Below are 22,451 nucleotides of genomic sequence, written 5' to 3'. Positions count from 1 at the left end.
GCCCATTACAACGCTGGGAAAACAAAATCAATTTTCCAATGAAATGCCACAGCAGAGACACGGAAAAAATGAATAGGAAAATTTTTACAAATCAGACAAATAAATAAATAAAGGCGCGATGGGGCGACGATATTTGACATTTATTAATTAAAAATGTGCGAAAATTTATATTAATTTTATTCAACAACAAAAGAGGAAGCTAATTTCAATTTATTTTATTTGTCATCTGAATGTTTTATGTTTCTGCCGAACACTCCGAGGGATAGATAAAAAGAATTGGAGTTCTAAAAACATAAATCCCATAAATAATTGAAAGATATGATGAGGGATGGAGGAAAGGTGGAAAGGAAATCGCCCTTTCCCAATCCCAAGTATATTTCCATATCATTTATAAATATTCTTATATTTTTAATTTCCCTAAAAATTTCATTTGTTTCTTTTGAAGCACAGTCGAAAATCTCTCTTTAAACAGAAAACCCACATAAAAGACCAAAATGAAGTACTCCAGAAAGATGGCAGTTATGTACAGCATAAAGGCGATGGTGTGAATCGAATCAAATGTGCCATGGAGTACACTTTGACAACCCTCAGTTATAAGATGGGGTTTATAGCAGGATTGGGGGATCCTACGCAGGTAATGCATGTACCAGCGGGGTCCATCAAAGCCACAGCAGTGCAGCTACAGTGGAAAAGAGCACTCATTACCAGATCTCACAAGTAATATAGGTACTACTACCTTCAATTCAAGTTCCGTCCAGTAGGTGTCATTTGTGTTGATATATTTCACCCACTTCTCCGCTAGATCCTCCATGTCCGCCTTAAGCCGGAGTTTTCTGAGGTCACCTAAAAATGTGCAATAGGTCCAATACATGGCCCACATTGACAGCGGTATGTACTACTCTCAGTTAAAATTGGAACCCAGGTCTTAAATCCACCTCAACCTACCCACAAAGCAATCCAATCAGACGTCAAATCTAGCAGTAGAAAGCTCACTAAAAATAGTATAATGATAATCCCAATCAGACTCGTTATGGCCAGATAAAATTCGATGGCTGTTGCGGTATAGTTCTGCAGATAGATTATCCCATCCAGTCGAAGGATCCAAGGCAGAGTTATGCGAAATGTCACGGCCAAAAGCAGCTGAAAAGTGGAGCTCCTCTTAGGGTTTGTTTTGGGGGTTGTTTTCTTCAATGAAAGACTCACCGCAAATGCTACCATGACGATTTTCATAGACGTCCTGAAGTACATTCTTGGAATTTCTCTGAAATCCTTGAATTCAAAATATTTTAAAGACTTGTAGAAATTGCAAAGCAATTTGGAAACAAAAATCGTCACTTACTAAGTGCTAAGGGATGTGGCTAACAACCGAAGGGCACTGCTGCATGACGCGTAGACTCCCAGGCCATTCCCCAGAAGTCCTGAAGCCAAAAATCATTGGTTTTTCCCCAAACATCGCTGATTTGTTCCTTCATTTCTATCGACTGTGCAGATATTCGTTTTTAAACATTACACAAATTGTATTTGTCTTCAATTATTCATACAAATTTCAGGCCTGGTCTCCTGTGTTCTTTTTTTTTTTTGTATTTGTTTTTGCCATTTCTGTGTCTCCTTTTTTGTGCACAATTTTCATTGTTGATTTATGGGATTTGCTAGATTTTGACAGTCGTTGTTGCAACACACGAAATACGGGTGGGGGTGGCGGCGGAGGGGGATTTGTGTTTGTATAAACAGGATTTTATAATCGGCTTTCTATATTAATTTTAATTTTATTTTCGGCATTTTATTATAATTACTCTTGATATATGTAAATGGCAGAATCGTTAGCGGAATTTCGTATTCGTATTCGTATTGTTTGCTGGCGCTGCCGCTGCTGCTGCTGCACTTGATGTCCCATGGTCCATGCATGTCCCTCAAACTCGTTTTTGGGGGGGGCGGTGGAGGGGGACGGGGTAGATTTCCCCTAAAAAAGGATATATCTTTTGTGGTTTTAAATGTTTTTAATTGTCGTTGTAATTTACATGCGCTGTTTGTTGTTTCATAATCGCATGCTCTTTGTCCTCGTGTATGGGGGTAATATTTTGCCAAAATATTTATAATATTTTAATGCTAATTTTTCGTACAAATCCACAAATGCAGCTTCCATAAACGCCACCCCACCCCCACCACCTGCCCAGCATCCTCCCTGGGCTTTGTATGTTTTGTGTATTTTTGGTCAATTTTTGTATCTGTTTGTGATATTTTAATTTTACTGTCACATTTGATCATAAATTTAGCGATTAACAAATAATATCCAGCAGCCTAAACCGAAACCGAAACCCCAAAGAGCCCACCGAAAAAGAAAAGCTCTATTGAAAGGTATTTCCAAAGCCCAAAGGCTGCGATTAGTTACATTTAATTGCATTAGATAGAGCCCCTATAATTATGGTTCGTTCAACAACAAATCGAAGAAGCAAACAAAAAAAACCCTTCCATGTATTTTGTTTTCTAATTTGTTCCATTTTCGGTCCCCAGTCTCGAAGGGGTGAAATGTTTTTGCTTTTGTATGCTTTGAATTATTTGTTTTACATTTTATTCATTCATTCAAATATTCCTTTGCTTTTTGTATTCCAAAATCATGTCGGATAAAATAAATTACTTTGCCCAATCAATCGATTCCTTTAAGGAAACATCCCTCCCATCAGAGCCCTCAGAGCCTGATGAACTAATAAAAATTACCTACGATATGGTCTTCAATCTGAAGTGCGATACAAGTGCCGAAGATGGAGAGCACGCTGAGGAGGTGGACTCCCTCGGGGAGATCGCCAAGTGGACCACACGCTCGACAATAACCGAAAAGCAGGAGATGCAAAAGAAGAGCAAAGAAAAGCTGGGGCACTCTCCCCACTTGATGATCATCTTTGAGGACGGGGACTGGAACAGTGCCATGCATTTCCTCATCGAATCGATCAGGAATCCATTCAAACCGAATGCCGTGTCCACGGTCTTTGTGGAGCAGCACATTCGTGCGGACATCTTGGAGCACCTTCGGCCGGAGTTGCAGCCCTTGAACAAAGAGCCACCCGTTACCGTGAGACCTAGTTATGTGAATTCCCTGAAGGTGGTCAATGAGATGCAGATGGAGTTCGTTCCCAAAATAGATGTGATCGATCCATCGGGTAATACCCCCGTTTTGCTCACCGACTGTAATGCCAATGAGTTGGGCGTGTATTCCGATGGTGTCATCATGCTGCATACCTTTAAAAAGACCGAGAACATCATCGATATATGCACCAGGGACCCGACACCTTTTGGCTCTGTTTCCATCTGGAACGAGGGTATGGATCGCGCCTTCGATATTGTGGCTGCCATCAATTCTCCCCATTTCTATTTCAATTGCACAAATGTGGACTTGTCGCCGATCGACAAGTACTTCCAGGCCGAAGAGAATTATGCCCTAATCGATAATGGTTTCCACTTTGAAGCCCTGAAGATCTACGAACAGTTCAAGACCATTGTCTTCCCCTTGGTCCATCATATAGCCCCGAAACCGGAGGCCAATGTCGAAGTGGTGGAGCCATCACCCATCTCCTTTTTGGACAGCTAAAAGGCTTCCTCATTCATAATCGATTTTTGTTGCCCAAAATATAAATTCCAATAAAAATTTTCAAGTTATTTTTGGTTTTATTCTCATGTTAATCGAATATGATCGGCACCTGTCATCAGTAATAATCATATTTCTTTGCGTTTCGGTTTGTTTTTTGGGTCGTCTTAATGTATCCGAATCCCGGGTTATACAAAAACCTGTTGCACGCAAAAAAAAACCAATGGCATTCCATGACTAATGCTGCAGCAAGCTATAAAGGAAGATAACTCTGATGATAACTGCTTTTGGGCAGTACTGTATTTTTCCTTGTGAAGGGTAATCATTTATTGATGTTTCTATAGATTGAGAATAGTACAGGGCACGCCTTTGGGGAGGTGCTGTACTTTTTTAAAGATTGAATAGTCCCTTAAACTACTGTCTTCAGACAACACCTTTTGGTTGGTACTGTACTTCCTTAAAGAGTTTATCGATCCTTCGAGAAGACTCCTTTTGTGCAGTACAATCTAGAAGTTATTAATATCAATTCCATGATCTTTGAAATCCATTCTCTGATCATCAAATCTTCATAAAACAAACTCAAAGTCCATCAATCCATACACCCTCTCCATCTCCAGAGATTCGCGAGATCCATGAAGGCAATATTTATGATCGCTCAACCTTTAACAGTCACCACCGAGAGCCGGACGCAATGTGTGGTGCTGTCTGGACCATAAAACCATCACTTTATGGCCGAATGATGAGTGTGTGAGTGACGCTGTCGCTGGCACTTAAGACCCGAAACCGAATCCAAAAATAAAGCAAGGCTCATCAATGTGATTATCAGTTTTTGCTGGAATTTATTTCGCATAAATCTCGCTGCAAATGTCATCCAAATATGGGGGCTGCTGATATCAGGTGCAGCAGCAGTCCTCCAACTGCAATGCCACACCCTTCTCTCTGGCGTTGGCTCTGGCTCTGGCTTTGGATCTCTCTGGCTGTGGAAATTCATTATAAAATGCGGTTTGAATTATTTGTCACAAATGTCTGGTCCTGTGTCCAGCGACGGGGTGTGACATTGATGTTGACATTGACGGACAGACAGACAGAGCGGGTCGGTGTCGGTGTCGGTGTTCTCTCTCATTCGATGCGACAAATGAAATGAAATTGTTAATGGTCGAGTGAGTCATCATCCGTAGTGTCGTTTCGTATTAAATATGTTATTTTATTGGTATTATTCATTAGAACTATACACTCTCCCTAATTTGCTTAGAAGTGTTGAATATTCAGCGATCTTTTCGGTCTGCTTTCCTTTACGAGCTATATTTTGTATGTAAATTCCAATTTTATTCAATGCCGAGTCACTCGTTTTGCCAGTGTCTCGAGTTAACTGTCAGTTTCAATCGTGTCTGCAGAACTTGTCACTCATTCAATAGTTTTGAAAATTGCAAATGTCACTTACAACCCAACAACAAGAGTGCAAGAGCTTCCCAGAGTTTTCCAGGCTTCCGAACTCACATCACATCTCATCTCTCGCACACACACACATACACATGTGTGAGTGTCGTCTGTGAGGGAGTGAGTGAGTGAGTGAGTGAGCAGCATCCTAGCATCCAAGGATGCGACATTCTGAGACAATGTTGCCGCCGGAGACGGAGACGACTACTAGCAGGAGCAGGACCAGGACCAGAACCAAAACCAGGACGTAGACGAAGACGAAGACAAAGTCTCGGGCAAGAAGAATGCCAGCCCAGAGGATGACGCGGCAAGAGCAGACGCTGTGAATTAAAACAAGAATGAAAGGATAGGTTTTGCGAAGCCGAAGATTTAGATGCACTTCAGCATTCGAAGGGAAGCCAAAGGAAACACAACCAAAAACAAATACCACAAAAACACCACCAAAAAATACTTCCAAGAATTATAGAAAAAACACAGAAAAATACTAGATGAATACTATCAAATATTGGATATTTCCATAAAATACTGGAACAAACAGATTCTAAATAAAGTATTAAAATAAATAAAATTAAAAAAAATAATGCCAAAAAATACTAGAAATTACTATAAAATAATGGATCAAAAAAGATTCTTAAACAAAAAAATAAAAATTCCGGAAGTTACTGTAAAATACTGGAACAAAGATTCTTAAAAAAAAAACCAAAAAATACTAAAAATTACTTATAGCATACTGGAACAAATATTCTTAAAAAATACCAAAAAATACTAGAAATTCCATTAAAATACTAAAAAAAAAAGATTCTTTAAAGAAATACTACAAGAAATTTGAAAATACCACAAAATACTGGAACAACAAAAAATTCGTAGTAAAGTTTCATAAAACAAAAAATTTTAGAAAACCAACAGAAAAATACTAAATAATATACTAGAAAATACCAAAAAATATGCCAAGGAATATTTCATAGACGCATATTGGAGATTCGTTTACAGAAAAGAGAATCAACACAAGCAGAGGGGCGCTGTGGCATAACGCGTGAAGTCGAATTTTCTCTCCCTTACAAATCACTTGTGAGAATCGTGAGTCTCTCCTTCAGAGAGCATAACAAGGCCAGGGAATAAAATAATAAAAGGACACAAAGACAAAAGCATAAGAAAACTTGAGCTCTCTCTACCCACTCTCCCGTTCTGGCACTGCCTCGCTCTATGTTTGTGTGAGGTTGACCCATAACGGAGATGGGGAGGGTAAGGGGCTCCGTTCCTGCCTTGTGCCGGTTGCAAGTGCAATATGTATTTCCTGGGGCTCCACTCCGGTCCGCCCCCGTGCCAGCACCGAGAGCGGGACAAACATGTACGCATCAAAATCAGACTTGTAATCCAAGTGCAAGTTGCGAATCCAAAAATCCATCCATCGCTTGCAGAGCATCCTTCACTCTCCGGGGCCCGAGACCTCCTTGCTGCCGTCGTGCTCTCGGGCTAAGTAAAACTTGAGCAAGACGGCAGATCCGTAAGCAAGGAGCCCAGGATTCACAGAAGGATTCACGGAAGGAGGAAGAGTCGCTTGCTCGCTCGCTCGCTCGCCTGATGTCACGTAGAATAGACATACAGACATGCAAGTGACAGACAGATGGAGAGACACTGTGACACGACACATTGACTGACAGCTGCAGGGACGACGACTACGGCTACGACTACAGTGGGCGTTGTATGGGGGGAGGGGGCTATGGGGGCGTGGCAGCTGGCAGAATGAGGCACTGGAAGGTTGCAAGGATTTTGTGCAAGAAATGGCGTGTGCAAACAAAACCGAAAGACAAAAGCAAATGATGGACATGCACGGGAGAGAGACTGCAGAAGATTGACGGCGGAGGAAAATGTCCAGGACACGGGACACACGGGGCTACGGAACTCTGTTGGTCAATGGAACAGCAGCAGCAGCGGCAGCAGCAGCAGCGGCAGTTTCCTTAGTCAGCATCTCCATCGTGGCTTGGGCATTTAATTTCAAAAGGATTGTGCAATCAACATAAACGGTGGGAGGTGTGCAGAGAGGGAGAAGGGGATGGAGATGGAGATTGAGGCAACAGCAAAATTAAAGGATCTGTGTATTAAATTATATTCTATAGTTTCCACTTAGGAAAGGAACAGGAGCTGGAGCAGAAAAGTATGTCAAGAAAATGAAAACCAAGGACTTGAGTGTTTCTTTCCCATTTCTTTGATTTATTTCATTGCCCTTAACCCTAATTTTATGTTCCAGTCTCATATTTCTTTCTTAAACTTGAAACCAGGGTTCCCAGAGTTCCCATTATTCCACCTCTAATTTCAGTCAACCTTTATCTGGGTTCCATTCCCATTGTTCCCCTTAATTTCCTTCCACTTAACCTCGCATTTTGATGGGAAAGATGGAAAACACTTAATTGCCGCAAAATATTATTAGATTTTTCCAAAAAAAAAAAATAAAATCACAGCCACACTCCATCCCGAAAAGTACTCGACTTTCCTTGCGTGGGGGGGGGGGGAGGGGGGGAGGTTAACGGTCAAGTGCACTGTTGTCCTTGCGAGTCCTTCCTCTTTTGACGAAACATTAGACTGAAAATGGCGGAAGTGAAGGACGACAGAACACTCTCTTTATGCAAAAAGTGTTTTTAATTGAATTTTTTGTTATTTTTTGTTGTTCACATTTAATTTTTGCGCTCACATTTTTTGGATTAAGCCCGGAAAATCATAAGCGCGGACGGGGCCACGGTGACGACGACGATGGGGCAGTGAAAAATAAATAAGAGTAATTAAATTTCGTAACAAACATGACGAGATAATGGACCGAAGCCATTAACAGAGCCCCGAGATGCGCCACTGACTGACGGGCTGGACGGTCGCGCGCTCGAAAGTTGACGAGAAGGAAGCTCCACGGCTCCACGGCTCCACGGCTCCGCGAGTGGAAGGACAACACAACAGAGGGTCGGTTGACGCCTAGACCCGGTCCACAATGCCCCATCCCGTTCGCGGGATGACCAGCCGTCATACATTACGGAGCCAAGCATCAGCAACCCGAGCATATCTCAAAAAAAAACAAAACGTATGCGCCATCGCATCCTTTCTTGTTGCTCAACAAACTAAATTCCCAGAGGCAAATTTTTCTTGATTTTTCTTCTTGGCTCCGTGTCTGAAGGTTACGAAAATTATTGCATCATTCATGGGTAGCCATCAGCGCGGGTCAGGCGGCGGTACGTGAGTGGCGCTCCGAAGGAATCTTGATGAATGTTGAGACATTTATAAAATGTTTCCCCTGTCGGCCATCGACAGCATCAGGAGAGGAGGAGGAAGGGTTACACCAGTGGTACAGTTGCTACAAAAGGTACGGCTTTCGTGGTGACTGTACTTGTATTTGAGGAAATTGTCATGCTCCACAGGGAAATATTCTCTTGTCTTAAAGCTTTTTAAAGACATTCCCATACCGAAAGCAATAGGAAACTAGGCCTCTATTCTTGCCACAAGCTCAAATGAGATTCATCTCTTTGTTGAAGACTCTTTCATCATGCCTCTCAACGCAGCATCAAACGAAATGGTCAACATTTTTTCTCAAAAGAAAAGCAGATGGAAGAGTGGACACAGAAGATACATCCAAGAGATACACAGAGAAGTAGAAGTTTCCAATGCAAGATGACAGCCTCATTCGTCAAATCATACAAAGAAAAATGTGAACTCTTCATCAGGTTTTTTCGTTTTTTGGTTTTTTTTCGGGTCTCTCGTCCTTCGATATACATCCTTTGTCTCTATGTGTGCGCCATTTGGCCGTTGGGCAAGAGTTTGATGTTGACGTTTCAATATTGATGCAATGTGCTTCGGACCAAAGTTTGTCCCTCGTTCTCCGTTCTCCGTTCTCCGCCTCTCTCGAGATATATCTATAGTCTATAGCATATTTCATCGGCCATGTCCGTTGCCAATTCTTTGACTGACATGAAAAATAACAAAACAGCAAATCCAAAAAAGAAAGGATAACGCGAGGGGCGATGTCCAAGTTGATGACGATGACGCTCGCATCGTTGCGTTTCTCTCTCGTTCTCTGCATCGAGGCACGGAAGCATCCTCTAATCCATCGTCCAACGTCTTGGCATGTCCTTGGACTTGCTCACCCTCTTACCCTCTCTCGATTTCTCGCCCAGGCAATCTACTGCAGCTGTCGTCCTGCTCAACGATGGATGGATGTGTGTGTGATGGCTTGAGGGCGCCACATCCTGCCCTACTTCTCCTCCTCCTCCTCCTCCTCAACGAGGAGGCGCCACAGACTGCTGTGCTCTCAATAATGTTCGATTTTGATGAAGTAGGCAGGTCCTTTCATGGCAGGAAACAGTCGAGAGGGATGGCCAGATAGATGGATGCTTTAAAGCAAACTAAAGATGTTTCCTTTCAGAAATCAGGCATCATCCCCAGAGACTATGAGTCTCCTTTTCTTATAAATAGACCATTTGTTGTTTGTCCATTTTGTAACCATGGATATCTCTCGTTTTAGCTGCCCAAAAGCCTAACTAAGTGCATCAAAAGCCCAAACCACATCCACATTCAGGCAACGCCAACGCCAACGCCATTCATCGAAGCGTGGCCGGGGCCATCACTTGGCTCGTTTGCTCATCGTCAAGACAAATGGAAAATAAATAAATTACTTTGGCCCCAAGCCCCCCTCCCCTCCACAAACCCCGCAGCCCGGCCTCGCAGTTCGTTCGGCCTCTTTGCAATTCCAAAACGTCACTGTACATATACGAATATTCCTCTGGTGTCTGGTCTCTGGTCAGGAGGGGGCAGGAGGGGCCAACAGTTGGCCAATGTCCAGTTTGATAGAGTCTTGTAGCTGCCCGCTGCCTCCACTCTCCACTTGTGCTGCAGTGTGTGTGCAGCTTTTTGTAGCATGTAGTTGTTTTGCAAGAACGCCTCCTCTTCGGCTGATGCTGCTGCTGCTGCTGCTCCTCCTAAACTTTTAAAACGTCAATCAATTGTCCAAAGTTGTCCGAGTTGTCTGACATGTTTTAAATTAACTGACGAACGACGAGCCAATGTAAACGATTTATGGGCCCCATATTCCTTGTATTCGTATTCAAAGATGGCGTTGGCCAAGAGGCCAGTCTCCTCAATGGTCAAAATATGGAAGCAATGTAATAGCTTACCTGTTTGTGGAGCTTGGATCTGCTACACATAAATATCTGCTATTTATTCATCTGCCTCTGCATCGTATTTTTGTGGGGGATTTTGCTCTCCTATGGAAAATTATAATATAATAATAATTACTGTCCAAACAATAGAGAAATTAATTGCGAAACAATCAACGTTTCATTAAAACAAAATGGATTTGACATAATTCAAATGCAGTTCTGCATTTGAGAGGCGCCTGCCCCACCCCCCCTCAGTACTCTTCTGATGATCTGATGATTCTGTGGGTACCCTGGTTCACCCCCCCCATCTATCCGGTTCGGTGCCCTCTGGGGAGGGGGGTGGGGGGCGATGCCGCTGCTGTAACGCTGCTGAATCATTCATTTGGAAAATATTTAATTAATTTTTGCCAATAATGGTGGACAGCGCGAAAAAAAAAAGAGAGCCAGAGCCAAAGCCAGAGCCCACACACACGCTCACCGCAATTGCAGAGGGGCAGGACGGGGCGGGGCGGTGCGGGTCTGGGGGGGAACGACTTTTGGTCATGTGATATATTAATGCCGCGGTAATGATGCCGCCAGTCCGAAAGTTGTCGCTCATTTAACGACCAAACGACCGTCCGGACTAATAACCAAATGTCCTACATGTTTCGATGAGGCTTTAACTCTCGCGTGGAGGCACAAATTATGGGCGTCAGTGGGGAGTGGCTTATAGAGAGGTTTTATCCACACACACACACACACACACACACACAATTTCAATTTTAATCGCATTAAGAGTTGGGGCTTTGTTTTCCCAACAGAGTTTACAATTGGAAACAAGATTATGGTCCAGGGATCTAGAGCAAGGACCACGCCCCTGTAACGATCCATAACTTAAGGCATATAGTTCTAGTTTTTAATAGGGTTTTAGGCTTACTTAGAACCGATTATCGGTCCCAGGCTCGGAGAAAATATGCCTCGTTCTGCCCAAGATATACAACTTTTGATTGTAAGATTAGGCACATCGTTTCGAACCATTCCGGTCTTCAATTTAATGTGTCATGCCCAAGCAATATGCATTGTTGTTGAATTCTTAGGATTCTTCGAACCGAAAAGTAAGTATTTTCTACGCCTCGTCAAAGACAAAGATATTGTTGTTGGAATCTTAGGGACCGACTCAGGAGTCCAAGGCAGAGAAGAGGCTAGAACTGCTTTTGGCTGCCTCATGCAACATCTTGATAATTTCATAGATCAAATTCATTACAATCGGCGTGCTGGAAGGTGGTACATTCAGACGTAGCCTTGACTGAGCCTTGAATCATCTTTTCCTTTGCCTCTAAGAGATATTTCTATAGTCCACTACTTTTATTATAGATAAATAACATACACTCTGTAGGGTACCTTTTCTGTATATTAAAATCCTGTCCATTTGTTTTCATTCCTTTGGCAATCAACTGTCTATCCATCCAAGCATCCACCAACTCACCCACTCACCCACTCACCCATCAATCTGTATTTCTAACGGAGTATCTTTCCATCAATCGAACCGGCTGCCTCCTGCAATGGCACTCAAGTGTCCAGCTGTCTATTGAAACTTTCCCATCTAATTGCTGCTGCAGTCTGCAGTCAACCGAATGACCATCGTCCTCTGTCTAACGTCTAAAGTCTCTGCATCACCGAAAAATCTCAGCCACTACCCAGAAATGTACTTCGATTCGTTGTCGTTGTCGTTGTCTTCGGTGCCTTTAGTCTGTGATTATTTTCACTTCTCGGCAGCGGGGAGTGTGTGGAAAACTTTACTCCTTTTTATAATGTCAAGTCCATCAGTCAGTGGAGGTCTGCTTTTTTTTTCTTTTTTTTTGGAAAATCAATGACTGCGGGTCCCACAAAGATAACAAGACCCCAAGAACCTGGGTGACCCACAATTAAATGTATTTGTAGGCCTGTCATTTTCACCACTTGACCGGGAAGCGAGAGGGTAGACCCAGTGACAGCCTCAAATGTTGAAAAATGTCAAATATTTATTTTATTTTTCAAGAGTACAAGAGTTTTAAGGGATTTTATCTGTCCCTCCTCTATGGTTCTCCGGTCACTTGAGAATCACAAATGAAATAAAATATTTTACTCTAGACTTTTGCTCATTTCATACCACACTTCGGGCCATTGATGCTAGCATGTGCATGAAATGAACTTCCTTTAACAACGTCCTCTTCCTGGCTCGTCCTCGGGTACTCCTCCTCCAGGGGTTACTCCTTCTCCTGCGGGTCAAACTCCGTTTGAAGAGTGCCTTTCCAGATGAATATCCTACAAGTATTTTCTATATGTTGCTTGTCTCTGGGCAACCTCTGCTCGCACTCCCTTCCATCATTTGTCCCAAAAATGTGCATCCGCCCGCCAACAGCATTTATTGGCAGTTTTTGTGTTGCTTGCGAAAATCTAAAAATACTTTTTGACATATCAACGTGTTTGGTTTGGACTGCAGTTTCGAATGCAGTTCCCGTCGAGTGTGTGTGTGTGTGTGTGTGGGTTTGCCATTTGCCATCTTAACATTTGAAAAACCGAAAACTGAACATTGTGTTGGCTGTCTTGCCGACTGTCACTCAACCGACAAACTGTTTTTCGGCAAAATGTTCATTTGTACAAGTGTCTCCGTGTCTCTCTGACTCTGACTCCGACTCGTTCCACGTCTTGTCTCTCAAACATATGTATGTGGAACTAGTTCAAAAGCCACTAGATCTGGAGTACATTAAAAGTGGAGCGTTAAGGGGATGTTGCAGATGCATTTAGAGGTAGAGAATATCATTTAGAGTTAGAAAAGGAAGTTTTCGGCATCAATTTCCAAGAAAAATTCTTTCTTAAAGAACTAGTTCGCAGGTGAATGGTGGAAAATGATCCTTTGGCAATGAAAAAAAGCAAAGTAGAGCCCTTTCTACACTTCTTTTTACGGAAATTGTTGTGTTCTTCTCTTCCCAACTAAAAAATTTTACTCCTAAGCACTTACAGTCATTCCATTACTTTATGAACTAGTTCAAAACCCTCTAACCTCATTTTCCATTACAATTTTCTGTACCGCACAGAACTAGTTCTCTTAGACAATCAAAATCCACTTTATTTATTTGTTTTCACCGCTCGAAGCCTTCGTACTCGATTTACATTCAGCCGTTTACAAATTTCCTTAAATAAATAATGAAAAAATGTCTTAATTTCAATTAAGAACGCTTCACCCATTTGTGTGGGAAATCCTGAAGCCTCCACAAACGCCGCAACGAAACGAACTTCAGAGCCGTGAGGCCCCCCCACCCGCACCAACAAATTTTTCGGACAAAATTTGCTGCTGTCCTCAGGACTCGGCAGGACTCTCGAGTCGAGTCGACAGCTTTCAGCCAGCATGACATATCAAAAGTATAAAATATTTTTAAAAGAAATGTTTTTTCTAGGGGAAACAAAAAAGCAAGAGCCGAAGGACGACGGACGACGGACGAAGGGAGAGGAAAAAGTTTTCAATTACAACATTATAAAGATCGACAAGCTGTCTGTGGCAAATATGGCCCAGGACCTCAGGTCCCCACACATCCTCGTGTGCTGCCCTCGTGTGGTTCCTTCCTATGGCTAGAAAATTATTATTTATATTCCAGTGCAAACGAAATTCGTGTTCGACACATGTCTCCAAGGATTAAACACGAGTGACCGCAAAATCATCATCAAGGAGTTGAGGCGCAAAACTTTCCAGAGGGGAATAAGTGGCAATGGAACGAGCACAAGGCGAGACGAGACTGTACCTGCGAGCGAGAGTGGAGTGCTAGTGCGGCGCTGCTCCCAAAGATCAGGACAGGAAGAAAAATATAAAACGTCAAACGTCAAGAACTTTTTTTCCATGTCAAAAAAGGGAGCCAAAGAGGGAGCCGAAGAAGTGTGTCCGAAAGCTGTCAAAAGCCACTATAAACTTGTGATGTGTCAAGCGTCACAATACTCCCCAATGTCCCGTTCCATCCTGTGGAACTACTCTCCCCCTGGCACTCCTCTTCCCACTGGTATCCCCCCCTGAAACTCCTCCTCCTCCTGTGACTCCCATGCATGTGAAAACTTTTGAATTTATTTTTCTGCTTTTTCTAGATTTTTTTCTCTCTTTTTCGCTCAAGTATGTAATTTTTTAATAACGGTAAACGGTCATTCATGACTGACAGTTGAGGGGAACCCCACAAACCCCCGCCCAAAGCCAAAATCGTAGCCAATCGAAGGTGTGGCCCGACATGTGAGGGCTCTGCTCTCCGACTACAGAGGACTACATAAATGTCAGCTTAAGTGAAAAATGTCGTACAGACGGACAACGCTTCCTAGATCCTAGACAAGTATTTCGAAGGGGAAGACCTCGTCCGACAAGTCCTCTCTGTCTGCTTTAAACTTTTGCCCAACGAAATCACACGACATGTCAGAGCATAGACCATTGGAATTTTCCGGCTGCGTTCGGTGTGGGGCCTCCTCCTCTCTTGGGGTTTATTTTCCTCTTTTCCTAATGAATTCCTATCGAAAGCTCATGAAAAGTCAAGGAAATTTAGATAAAATAAAGATTACTTTTATGAAAGCTTATCAGAAAAAGTTTTAATATAGAGAAATTGAATAAATTGTGAGTTGATTTTTAGTAAATTAATCGAAACTCCATAGATGTTCCCCATTTATAACCTCAATAGACTGCCTGTACTCTCAGTTCAAAAAAGAGACAGAAATTTAAATACGTACAATTTAGACGCTTTGCTGTCAGAGTGGTAGTTCAGGGGTTTCTTTTGGGGGCTTTGGTCCCTTGGTCAAGCAGACGCGTCGCCGTTCATCATTGCCCTCCCTGTCCCTTGCGGTTTCTCGCCTCTCCTTTGTGCTAAATAATGATGGAAAGTAAACGTTGCAACCAAATAAAACAAAAAAAAAAAAACCATAGAGAAAGAGCAACGAAAGAAGAACGTACGAAAACTCTGGACAAAACTTTAAGCGAATGTCCTGCATTTTATTTTTTTGATGTCCTCTGAGGATATGTGAAAGTTGAAATGTTTCAAGAGTTAAGCTCGAGAATACAAGAAACAGCAGAAAAATAAAACAAAAACCTTTCTGGAAATAGACAAAAACTTTAAATAGTTCTCTAAACTATTTTTCTCTCTCCCTTTTTTCTGACGTTTAGATTCGTTGAAGCAGTCAATTTGCTGCCTCACCAGTGTTGCCACCCCAGAAGAGTGCATTGTTTTGTGGGCAAATGCTCCACGAAATCTAAAAAAAAAATATATACGTATATAATTGGAACGAAAACCCCATTTGAAAATAAATGTATAATTTCTGGAAAATTTTCATAAATATATAATAAAATTTGGCAGTGGTGGCATCCCTGTTGCCATATAAGAATGATCTGGAAGCTCTTAATTTTTAGAAATGGGAAAGAAAACCTTTTAATTCTGCGCAATTTTGAGCATCCCAATTTCGTGGAAATCGATTGTGAAATATATAAATATTTATCATTTTCTATTAGTTTTATAAAAGATATCAATTGTAAAGAAATAATCGATTGAGAAATCGAAACAAATCGATAAACATCGATAACACTTTGAGGCTTCTTTTCTTTTTATATTTTTCCCCTTTTTTTAGAGTTCTCTCTGTAAAACCTTATCTAATCACTCTCTACATTCGATACACTTGATCACAGCTATGACCGTCTTTCCTTTATGTGCGCCTGGCCCCTATTTCAGCCGCATTGTCCATGGGCCCCATCTGTCCGACGTTCACGTCTATGTCCACCTCTATGTCTACTTCTGCTACGTCTATGTCCATGTGCCACAGCTTCTCCTGATGTCGACGATGTCTTCTCCTCCTGCCGCTTCGTTCGCTTGTCCAGTGTCCTTATTAAAGTCCTCACGGTTCCTGCATCAACTTTGGATGTTGGTTCTTGTTGTTGTTGCTGTTGCATGTCACTCTGCTTCAGTTGCTGTTGCTGCCGCTGCTGTTGTTGTTGTTGTTGTTGCTGTAGCCCCACTTATCATCCCCGGTGACACTTTATAATTTCTTTACTTTTAGTGATGTCACTATTTATTTCATTTTTCCATCAAAACTTTTAAGTTTTACAATAAATTTTCAGAGGAAATACAAATAGAGTGTCCAGCAGAGGACGACACACACACACACACACACACACTCCCTCTCTGTCTCACTCGATGTGGTTGCACTTATACATGTATCCCTAGGATGCAGCGCAGGAGTGGACGGAGTGGAGGGACGGGTGGAGATCCGAGAGGTGGAGGTGGAGGTGAACGACTTCCATTTTGTAAGTGATGTCCATGTCACTGTCAGAAGTGCTGCCTTCGTTCTCATGGCTTTTTCTTTTATATATTGTACTTGTTGTTCTTGTTTTTCCCCTTTTCATTTTTTCCTTGAGATATTTCCCCATTTGTTGTTGTTTTTGTTGTTGTGGTTGTTGTCACTGTGTGTTTCACTCCGTTTCCCATGGGTTTGACATTTCTCTGGCATTGACTTGAAATTAGGGGGTAATACCTGTTCCTTACTATATTATGACTTCACTTCAGAGGTAATGTACAAGACATGAATGAAAGAGAGTTGTTTTCAGCAGAATGAGTTTAGGTTTTGTCTTAACAGTGAGCATTTCAGGGTTGTATTCGACTTATCGATACATACTTTGCGGTGACCTTTTGTCTGGAATATTGTAAAGGCGAATGGGGATATCAGAATAATCTACAAGAGTAGAGTAGAGTTTTCAAAGATGATAAATCTTGACCTATTGATACAGAAATTGCATTCAATTTTATCGTAAATCGATAAGTTTTTGATATTTTCAACAAATGGTGGACTTCTCCTTTTATAAATACAGAATTTGACTGGCATTTTGACATTTTAGTGCGAAATATCAATTAGTACTCGATATCTATAAGCCATTATCATCGATTATCAATCGATAATTAATTTGTATCAATATATATAAATTTCGATTTCTTCCTCATTTTTTGCCATTTCCCTTAGGTTATCTATGAAATTAATTTCAAAATCCAAAGCCAATGAAAACCTACTTCAATTCATTGAATATTCATACTAGAAAAAGCTTAAAAGTTATCCCAAAAGATCTATGTATCTCTTACACTTTTAAATCCCTTCCATAAACCATATATCAACTACTAAAATCCCCCATCATTTCAAAAATACATTCCAATCAAAACTAAACCCGTTTTCAATTCGGACAAAAGCGTAATGCTTTTGTCTGCTTTTCATGAGTGTCATGGCTGTGTGTGAAATCTTTGTGAAATGTTTACTAATTGTAATTCATCCTCAACTTTCAACTTTTGATGTGTACATTGCATTACAAAAGCTCGGAAAAAACTCAACAATTTTTGAATTCGCCATAAAAAAAATACACAAAAAACCGGAGCGTGCAAATATTTGAAATAAAAAGCGGATTTATGCAAAAGAAAAGAGTGGGATGACAAAAAAAACGAGGGGGAACGTTGTGAGTTGCTGCGGACACCGCAACTCTACGGTTATACCCGATACTAAGTCAGTATGGCTCTCCTCCGGCAGACGCCGCTAATATTAAACGACACGACAAAGAGTGCGTGCGAGAGAGACAGAAAATCAGTCTGAGCGTGACGTAACGCGCTGCGTAGCCACTGCAAATTGATTTGTTTCCTTTCGCTATAAAAATGATCTGATCTGATCCAGATTCAGCAATCTGATAGATATGGTCGCTATCTATGATTCTGCGTTTTTAGTTTTCTCGAATCTGCAATATTGTGGATGCAACAGATTTTCGTCCTTTGTGGGGGCGGAAGGGGGTGTGGCGAAATTTTGAGATATACGTTTTATAGTGAGATCTAACAGAAGTGCGGATACCAAATTTGGTTACTCTAGCTTTAATAGTCTCTGAGATTTGTGAATATCCCCAGATTTGCATCCTTTGCGGGGGCGGAAGGGGGTGTGGCGAAATTTTGAAACAAACTCGTCTCGGTCCGATATATTAGGAGTGTGGATACCAAATTTGGTTGCTCTAGCTTTTATAGTCTCTGAGATCTAGGCGCTAATGTTTTACTCTAAGCAAAGCCGCCTATGCTACCTGTGTGTTAGAGAGAGACAGGGCGAGAAAAAATGAAATTGTTTTCTTGATGCTGGCTATAATAGTAATACGATCTAATTCAGATTCTGCAGTCTAAAAGATATGGTCATTTTCTACGATTCTGCGTTTTTGGTTTTCTTGTATCTTTAAAATTGTGGATGCCACAGATTTTCGCCCTTTGTGGGGGCGGAGGTGGGCGGGGCAAAGTTTTGAAATATTTTTGTAGCAGTGACATATCACAGAAGTCTGGATCCAAAACATCGTTGCTCTAGCTCTTATAGTCTTTGAGCATTAGGCGCTGAAGGGGACGGACAGACGGACAGACGGACAGACGGACAGACGGACGGACGGACAGACGGACAGACGGACAGACAGACATGGCTCAATCGACTCGGCTATTGATGCTGATCAAGAATATATATACTTTATGGGGTCGGAAACGATTCCTTCTGGACGTTACACACATCCACTTTTACCACAAATCTAATATACCCCAATACTCATTTTGAGTATCGGGTATAAAAAGCAAAGGATTAACCTAAATAAATACAAAACAATTGTGAAAATTGTGCCAGGATAAAAAAAAAACGCCGCCCCAAGAGCGAATGTCATACTGAATAAGAAATTCGGAGGCAAAAGGCGAAGAAGAACGGAAGGAACTGGCGGGCGACTCGACTCTTGAGTACTTGAGACCCCCAGTCGTTGGTGGCTGGAGGCTGAGAAGTTCAGCCGACCGCAATGATCTATTGCCGCCAAGTCTGAGGAATGAAGGAACGAAAGAATGAAGCCAACAGATGGACACAGTTCCCGAGTGTTGCAACAAGAACAGGCAAAGTGAAATAATAAAAGTCAGCAAAGAGTGCGAAAGAAAAAAAAACAAAGAGGACAAAAATAAAACGAGGCAAAAAGCGGGTTGGAAATGTGAACTTTGTGATGGCTGAAGTTTTTAATACTCTTCCAGATGGAGTCTGGCGTCCTATTTTTATTTAGTATTTTTTTTGGTATTTGTTGTAGAGTTTAAAGTATGTTTGCTCGGCATTTTTTATGTTTGGCATTTTTTAGTATTCTTATTTTTGTGGTATTTTTATTAGTATTTTTTATTTTATTATTCTTCCAGAAGGAGTAAATCTTATGTATTTTTTGTACATTTAGTATTTAATTTTTTGGTTTATTTTGTTGTAGAATTGTTTGGTATTTTTGTTTGGTATTTTTTAGGATTTTTATTCGGTATTTCCTGGTGTTTTTATTTTTGTTCGATATTATTTAGTAATTATTATTTTTGTAGCATTTTCTATTTTATTTAATTATATTTTTTTTTTGGTATTTTCTGTTTTAAAATAGTACGGTATTTTTGTTTGGTATTTTTAAGTGTTTTACTTTTCTTTGGTATGTATACCTCTTTTTCTGGTATCTTTTATTTAATTATTTATTGCCTTTCTGTGCACTTCTAAAAAGTTATACATAAGCATGCTTGACTCTTCTCTGCTCTCTCTCCCAGTGTCGCTTAGCCGCACTCAAAATCACAATACCCCTTTACTTCGAGGCTATTCCAATCCGCGTAAAGGGATATTGTGGCTAAATGCACTTGATGACGATGATGATGGCATGGCGATGCTGGGCTGCGATGCGATGCGATGCGATGGAGATGAGAATGGAATGGAATGGCCAGAGGAATGGAGTTTTGGTAGATCTCGGATGGCGGCGGCCACTTCATTATGTCGGCGAATGCATGAAGTGTTGAAAAATGATTCCCTCAGCAACCGCTAAAGCAGAAACAGCAACAACTCTGCATCATTGGCGGAGGCATGCGGCTCAGGCGGCAAGTGCATTTGACTTTTATGCTTTTTGCGAGAGAGAGAGAGACGGATAGGACCGGACCCCCAAGGGACGTTTCAGTGGAAGATACGGGATAGCCATCCAGTGAGAGAGGCGTTGAAACGAATCCGACTTTTTACACAAAGCGCCGCAGGATTTTCTCCAAATACTACATAGTTTCCACCAGCAGCTGAGCGAGAGAGAGAGAGAGAGAGAAAGAGTGCAGCGCGCGTGGAAAGTGTTTTGGGTGCTAAGTGCGATGGACACTCTCCGGACGCACAACAGCTGCTTCTCTGTCCTTCTGTCCGTCCGCTGGAGTTGTCTTCATCATCAGAGTGAGGCAGGACCAGGAGCAGGAGCTCTAGCAACAGCAGCAGGAGCATCATTCCCTCTGGCAACGTCATCATCAGCGTTGTCGTAAATTGTTTACTTGATGCCCTGGCCCCTGGAAAACTTACTTCAAACAAAGTCATGTGGACACTGGGAAGCAGAGAGCAGCAGGAGCAGCATCAGCATCAGCGAATGTTTTTGGGTTCGAGGTATCTACTATCCATAGTGTGAGTTCTTTAAAAGTTTCCCTGCTATATGGCACATGGCCTCAAGCGTAAAACACCTTGCACTGGTAGCTTCCCTTTCTTTAAGATGCGTTTTTTTGGAGTTAATGGAGGGATAGAGTTAATAGGGTTAGAAATTCGAAGGAAAGGTTGTGTGTTTATAGTATTTTTCTGGTATTTAAGTGGTATTTTAGTCACTGATAATAATCTAAGTTTTTTTTTAAATTTTTTTGGTATTTTTTATAATTATTTCTATTTTATTAGTAGTTTTTAGTATTATATTTTTTCTTATTTTTATTATTATTATTTTATTATAACTGTTATCTTCCTCATATTATTACTTAATTATTATTATTATTTTTAATTTTTATTATTTATAAATATATTTTTTATAATGTTTATGTATTTTTATACTATTTTTTTTGTAATTTCCTTTTTTTACAAATATGTGTGAACATTTTTTATATATTTTATATTTTATTTTGGTTTAAACATTTTTTTTGCTGGTATTCTTTGCAGGTAATCAAATCAGTCCCAATTATACTTCTACAATCTCCCCTTTGCATAATCCCATACAATTTCCCACCTCTAAATGAACCACTTCCACCCCAAATTCGTGTGAATCATTCACCCACGCTTAACCTTGAATAGAACTCGGCGAAATCCAAGCAGAAACGAATCAAATGAAATCTGTTTTCATCTTAAATTTAGCTAATGTTCCATTACAAAGAAGAATTTATGGTATGGACAAAGGAACCGCCGCACATCTCAGACGCCTTGAGATGCATTTTGTGGACCCATAATTGTATCAGTGAAACATTCTTTGAGTGAAAAAAAGACCGAGGCCGAAGGCAGAAGCAGGGGTGCCATGTAATCAGTCGAAATAAACACTTGCGCCTCTAAAATAGATAAAAATATCTACACTTCAATAAACATGAAAATCATCAGCAGGCAGCCAGACGGGTGTGGCGGGACAGGGTGAGGAGGTGTGAGAGGGGGCAGCGGAAAAACTCGCGCGAAAATGTGTTGAAAATTGCATTGGCAATGCGATCATAAAGCATTCGCCATTAATGACACCAACCCGACAGATACATCCCATTGTCAATAACTTTTACGCCGCCGCGCAGATTGCCCAACGTCCTCTCCTCGTCGGCCCCTCTCGTCCTCCCTCTCGACTCCCCCTCTCTCATCTAGTCTACTCTTTTCTTCCTTTCTGCTCTCTGTTCTGCTCTGCTCTGCTCTGTTCTACCGCCTCCTCCCATTACAAAATCAAATTCAAATTTCCCAAACGAGCAGCAACCGCATGCTGCAGAATGCAACAGAGAGCTCTGATGACGATGTCGATGCCCCAAAAGCGGCCGGTAGAGGGGATCCGCCATGAACAGTGGAGTAATTTGTATTTCATGGGAGAATATATCTTTAATGGGAATAAATTTAGTTTATTTTCCTTATTTTTGGAGGCACAAGTGCTTGAAATATTCCAAATTTGTTTGAAATTCAATAAATACTCCCCTAATTCCAGCTTTTGCCCCACTGTACTGGCACGGCGCCTGGCAATCGGGCGAGTGATGGCATCCGCCAAGAGCGCGACGCACAAGACACTCGCACATCCGCAAATTTATCGACAAACATTTGGTTGGTGCTGTGCGACGTTTGGAGGTGCCCCCCCCTGCCTCATGGAGGCGGAGTAGATGCGGTGCGGCATGAACCGGATCGCTGCTTCCTTTTCAATTATTAAGTGCGCGAATGGGCGATAAAAAAGCGATGCGATGCGATGCGATGCGAGAGGCGCATGTGTGAAGGCGGACGGGGGGAAGGGAAAACTCATAATTCGCAACATGATATCGGGTTTTCTTCGG

The 22,451-nt window shown here is 41.5% G+C and overlaps 2 protein-coding genes across 3 annotated transcripts; one reads left to right on the top strand and one right to left on the bottom strand.

The window, feature by feature from the left end:
• Positions 1–384: 384 nt before the first annotated feature.
• On the bottom strand, positions 385–1,546 carry LOC4818101 (uncharacterized). 2 transcript variants are annotated; one of them, XM_003736092.3, is made up of 5 exons: positions 1,340–1,546; positions 1,204–1,269; positions 946–1,140; positions 737–895; positions 385–679 (listed from the first exon to the last, which is right to left on the bottom strand). In XM_003736092.3, exons 2-5 carry the CDS (start codon positions 1,246–1,248, stop codon positions 401–403), a joined length of 678 nt encoding a protein of 225 aa, XP_003736140.3. In that variant the 5' UTR covers positions 1,249–1,269; positions 1,340–1,546; the 3' UTR covers positions 385–400. The 2 variants fall into 2 exon arrangements, with proteins under 2 accessions (XP_003736140.3, XP_033235868.1); XM_033379977.1 differs by lacking the exon at positions 1,340–1,546 and having other exon boundaries at positions 1,204–1,327.
• Positions 1,547–2,564: 1,018 nt separating this feature from the next.
• On the top strand, positions 2,565–3,651 carry LOC6903735 (uncharacterized). The gene has a single exon (XM_002136704.2). It carries the CDS (start codon positions 2,615–2,617, stop codon positions 3,581–3,583), a length of 969 nt encoding a protein of 322 aa, XP_002136740.2. The 5' UTR covers positions 2,565–2,614; the 3' UTR covers positions 3,584–3,651.
• Positions 3,652–22,451: the final 18,800 nt, after the last annotated feature.

The sequence above is a fragment of the Drosophila pseudoobscura genome, chromosome 4, assembly GCF_009870125.1.
Source record: "Drosophila pseudoobscura strain MV-25-SWS-2005 chromosome 4, UCI_Dpse_MV25, whole genome shotgun sequence".
Lineage (NCBI taxonomy): Eukaryota > Metazoa > Arthropoda > Insecta > Diptera > Drosophilidae > Drosophila > Drosophila pseudoobscura.
This window is presented reverse-complemented; position numbering and strand designations above follow the sequence as displayed.